Below are 5,565 nucleotides of genomic sequence, written 5' to 3'. Positions count from 1 at the left end.
TATTCTTTTCCGAGTACCCCCAAACTTGTTTCTTTTAGCATCATGACATAAACAATCTCGTACTGCTCATTAAGAAAACTTGAAAGGGTAAGGCAAGTGTTTAAGTTAAGGGTAGACATTTATGGTGTGAAGAATTGAAAGGTTAACATAAAGGCTCAAAATGGCACTCTAAGGATATTCAATATTTTTGGGATATACTATTTTGGCCATGGTGGATTCCTAGTTGCCTAAATCATTTTCAAGATGTAAAATTGAGACAAAGAGTTTCGAAAGATATGAAGCAAGTTCTAGAGATGCAAAGCAAATGAGATATTCATTCATGAACAAATTAGTGCTTATAAGGATGCATGCACTTGAATTAAGCTCAAATCTCACTATATGACATGTAATAGCTCCCACAAGTCTAACTATGCTTCTCTATCTCAATATACTGACATGACAAATATGGATATAAATGAAATCAAACACTTGATCCATAATGATTTATTTTGAAAAATAAAGCTCATAAGACCCAAAGATGCTTTCTAGCCCACATTTATATTAAGCTCAAGTTCATCATTGGTATTGGAAGGAACCTAAAATCAACACAAAAAGTAATAGAAGAGAATAAACTAAAAACATTTTTTTTTTTCAATTTAATACTAAACACTAACATAACTTCCCCCCACACTTGAACTTAACATTGTCCCTAATGTTACAAAGTATTTTCTTGAAAGCAATTTCAATGAAAAGTCCAAGTATAAAAGAAAGAAACAAGCTCTCTATAAAACAAAAACCAACTAAATAATCACAAATTGAAAAAAAAACAAATTGACAAGAGTAAGTTAGAAATTTCTCTCCCTTGAAGACCATGAATTCCAAGCAAGACACCAACAATAACCAACAAGGCAAGGGCCTTGCAATCCAACTCCAATAGTGCCAAGTATCATCATTGAGCAAGAAATTCTCCATAAAAAATCTACATCAAACCCAACATTATTCAAATATTAATTAAGGTGAAAAAGAAAACAAAAGTACCATCATGCATCAAGAATATGAAAGTGAATGAACAAAAGCTTAGCCATAAAAATTTGCAAAAAGAATGGCTAAAAGCATCATGAAGGTACAACTACAATGAAGTCTCCCCCTAAAACATTGGGATTTACAAAATAAAATAAAGTAAAAACAAAACAAAAAACAAATTTTTTATTTTTATTTTTATTTTTTTTTGCGATCGATTGTTTGCATGAAGAGATCGATCGTTTAATAACTAATTTTTTTTTTGGGAGGGCTTGAGATCGATTGTTTCAATTGAAAGATCAATCGTTTAGAACTGCCTTACTCTCAGTCACTCAAATCGATCAATCGTCTCGAACAAGAGATCGATCGTTTGCTCTGTTTTTTCAAAACCACTCACCAAACTTAAATTTTTAACACAACAAACAACTAAGTAGACATGAAAATGAAAAATGCAAGTGAATGATTGAGAGAAACTCCCCCTTGAAAACCATGATCTACATTATAAACACCTTCAATCACCAACAAACAAGGCCAAAACCTTGCCATCCAAACTTGTCATCTTTGGTGCTATTTCAAGAGTTTTATTTGTCCTTCATCTTGCATCATGAGCATGGCTACCTCCAAGTAGGGCTTTGCTTTAAAGACATCTTTCCGGTCCGTTGACCCTTGATTCACTCAAGGGGGCTTCTTGAGACAACCATCTCCCTTGTTCACCTTCTTTGAACTTCCCAAGCAAGCTCTCATGTCAACAAGTGCTCCTTTGAGCAATCTCCTATTTGTTTCTTCTTCTTGATGGGGGTGAGGAGTGACTCAAAGCCTTGTGAACATGGTAAGACCGGAAGAGGTGCCCAAGCTTATTTCTTACTTTTCTCATCTCCCTTTACTCTTGCCTCTCCATAGTAACCCAAAAAGTAGCATTCATTCATGTCATCCGGAATTTGAAGGAGAGGAAAGATTTGGAACTTGATTTTGTCTCCAAGCACCTGCATGCTCATGATGCCTTTCTTCACATTAATCTTGACACCGGCGATGGCCATGAAAGCTCTCCCAAAGATGATAGGAAGCTCATTGCCAACTATGGGGGCTTCCTCCATGTCTAAGACTATAAAATCCGTCGGTCTCACAAACTTTGCTACATTGACAAGCACATTCTCCAAGATTCCTCTAGGATACCACACGCTTCTATCCGCCAATTGGAGAGTGAATGAAGTTGGTTTCAAAGCTCATTCAAGACCAAGCTTCTTCAAAGCCGAGTAGGGCTTTAAATTGATACTTGCCCCAAGATCCATCAAGCACTTGTCAAAAGTAGTTTTTCCAATCTTGCTTGGAATAGTGAAGCTTCCCGGATCTTTGAGCTTTTGTGAAAGCTTTCTTTGAATGATAGCACTTAATTCTTCACAAAGAGCCACTTGCTCATGTTCTTTGAACTTCTTCTTCTTCATGCACATATCCTTCAAGAACTTAGCATAAGTGGGATTGTCTTCATGGCTTCAAGGAGTGGAATGTTTATATGAACCTTCTTGAACAAATCAATCATCTCCCTTAATTGGCTCTCTTTCTTGAGTTTTTTCTCTTGTTGCCATAGAGCTTGAGGGTAAGGGAGAGACACTTCTTCTTCTTGCACAATCTTCAAAGGAGGATTAAAAGTGATACCTCTTTGGAATGGTCTCTCGATTGAATGATCATTGGACATTTCTTTTTCATGGTTGGCCATGGAATTTGAGTTGTTCTTCAAGACCTCATCTTGTCCTTCATTGTAGTCCAACACAACTTGCTCATGCTTTGATCTCCTTTCAAAACCCAGTGGCTCGCTTAGAGTTACAACTTCTTCATTAGTGGAAATGTACACATTTTTCTCAACTTGCCTCCCACTTCTCAAAATAGTGATGGCCTTGGCTTCATGCCTTGAATTGTTGACCACTTGGCTTGGAAACACTCCTTGTTTCCTTTGGATCAACTCATGGGCTAGTTGCCCCATTTGTATCTCAAGCTTGCTCATGCTTTGGTGAAAGACATTGATCTTCTCATCTTGGTTTGCTTGATTACCCTTGTTCTCCACAAACAAACTCATCAACATGTCTTCCACACTAGGATTTTTTAATGACTCTTGAGGTGGCACTATAGGTTGTGGTTGAGGTGGAGGTTGATAAGGTGCCATTTGGTATTGATTGTTAGCTCCATGATTGTTGTAGTTAGAGGAGCTTGCACCTTGATAGCCACCACTAGGCCTTTGAAAACCTTGGCTTTGATCACGATTGCCAAACCCTTGATCTCGGTTTTGATTGCCTCCCCACACAAAGTTATAGGGTGGTTTCTCCATCCGGGATTGTAGGTGTTACTATATGGATCATTTCTTGGCCTTGGTTGGAACCCAACTTGGTTACATTGCTCCATATCAACTTGAAGTGCACATCCTCTTGGACAATACATTGTCTCATGTTGATCACTCTCACAAATTAAGCAAACTTGCTCAACCATCTTGCTTGACATAGGTTGGAGTTGCTCCCGGTTTTCTTGAGCATTAAGAATCAAGTCTAGCTTCTTATTCATGTTGGCCTCAATCCTCTTCAACTCAATTTGCATTTGAGTGCTTGGTGGATCCATCTCATACATACCTCCTCTTCTTTGTTGATCCTTCAAAATGACATTGGCTTCTTTCACCGGTCTCCTATCACTTTGATTATCATAGAGTTGGGATGACTCGGCTAGTGAGTCAAGAACCGTACCCTTTCCGCTACAATCTCATTCTTCTCTATAAAGCTCCCTTGACAAGCATTGTCAATTCTTCTCTTGGTATATTGGCTTGTAGAAAGTGCTAAATAGCAACCACTTCTTGACACCATGATTAGGACAATTTTGCTCCATGTCTTTGAATCTCTCCCAAGACTCATGGAACAACTCCGATGGGAACTCTTGGAAAGTCATGAGTGAGTTATTTAATGCATTGCTCTTTGATGGTGGAAAGTACTTCTTGAGGAATGTAGCCTTCATGTCATCCCATGATTTGATACTTGCCGTCGGAATCTTGTACAACCAATCTTTGGCCTTATCCTTCAATGAGAAGGGAAAAAGCCTTAGCCTAAGGTTGTCTTCATCAATACCATTGAGTTGGACCGTTGAGCAAACTTCATTGAATAGCTTGATGTGCCTAAATGGATCGCCCGTGAAGCCACCATCAAAAGCCGGTAGAAGTTGGGAGGTACTTGGCATAATGGAAAAGGCATGAGCACATGGTGGCAAGACAATGCAACTTGGATGATTAGTGAAAGTAGGAACGGTGTAGTCCTTCAATGGCCTTGGTGCATCACCCATCTTTGCTTTAGGACGCTCCTCCCTTAGTTGCCTTAGCAACCTATTTGCTCTTCTATCAACGTATTGAAGTAGAGTGAGTGGACTGATGGGATGAGGTTCTTCTTCACCACTATCCTCTTGAATGATATGATCTTGATCGTCACTTGGTGTGCTTGGAGGAGATGGATGCTCTTCACTTGATTGAACAATAAGATTCATGCACACCTATAAGCATTCAAAGCAAAGGTAAGTTGACTTGATGCATAAACTCTCGCAAGCGTACGAATCGTGTCAAGTAAGGGAAGTATTTGAACCTTGATTATTGTACCTCAGGGATTAGGCGTTGGACCTAACCGAGGTAATTGGCGGTAGGATACTAAAAGCACACAAGAAAAATATAAAATAAAAATAAAGGAAAATATTCACAAGGCACCAAGCCTCGGCAATGCACGACTTAGCTCACACTAAGCCTAATCAAAGCCACTAACTTGTGGCCCAAATGAGTTATGCACAATGGAAGATAGAATTTTGTTCGGGATTTTTGAATTGAGAATTAACTAAATTAAATGCAAACTAAAATAAAACAAACAACTAATTATCAATCAAGAAATTAAATTTGGATTTTCAAATTAAAGGAAACATGGGAGCTAGTGTCGGGTGATTCACACTAACTATCTTGTAAACATCAATGCCAATTTCACAAATGCATGCATTTCCTATATGTGTCAAGTCCCGTATTTAGTACCGGTTAAGGCTACTAGACCAATTATCCTTTCGGTGTATTGATTATGCCGGTTAGGGCCACAATCAACTCTCTAACTTAGGCATTACGCCGGTTAAGGCCGCAACATCTAAAACTAGAGGTCTAGAAAGCAAGATAATAGAGACCCAAGAAAGCTTAGCCACAATCAAGCTAGCTAATGGTCACCACACTTAAATCCTAGATGCCACAAGACTAATAAGTTGTCAATTTATCAATCTATTTATCACAATTGCCCACAACATAATTTCAAATGTTGACAAAGCCTAGAAACATGCTTCTAAGGACCAATAAATTCGGATTTAAAGCATACACATTGGAAATTGCATTTATTAAAATTAAAGCATCAATATTTACACAAGATGAGTTAGGGTTTCACAACCCTAACTCCCAAAATTGAACTACTCACTACCCATACTCAAATACATCATCCAATACATAAGAAATTAAGAGAAAGGTTTAGAGGAGAGAGGGAACACAAATTAGGCTCACAATTTGCTATAGGCAAACATGAA

At 38.2% G+C, this 5,565-nt stretch overlaps 1 protein-coding gene across 1 annotated transcript; it reads right to left on the bottom strand.

Annotated features, from left to right (window-relative positions):
• Nucleotides 1-2,222: 2,222 nt before the first annotated feature.
• Nucleotides 2,223-3,076, bottom strand: LOC133730774 (uncharacterized). The gene is made up of 2 exons (XM_062158300.1): nt 2,580-3,076; nt 2,223-2,487 (listed from the first exon to the last, which is right to left on the bottom strand). The coding sequence occupies exons 1-2, from the start codon at nt 3,074-3,076 to the stop codon at nt 2,223-2,225; spliced, it is 762 nt and encodes a 253-aa protein (XP_062014284.1).
• Between the last annotated feature and the right edge of the window lie 2,489 nt (nt 3,077-5,565).

The sequence above is a fragment of the Rosa rugosa genome, chromosome 2 (genome assembly GCF_958449725.1).
Source record: "Rosa rugosa chromosome 2, drRosRugo1.1, whole genome shotgun sequence".
Lineage (NCBI taxonomy): Eukaryota > Viridiplantae > Streptophyta > Magnoliopsida > Rosales > Rosaceae > Rosa > Rosa rugosa.
This window is presented reverse-complemented; position numbering and strand designations above follow the sequence as displayed.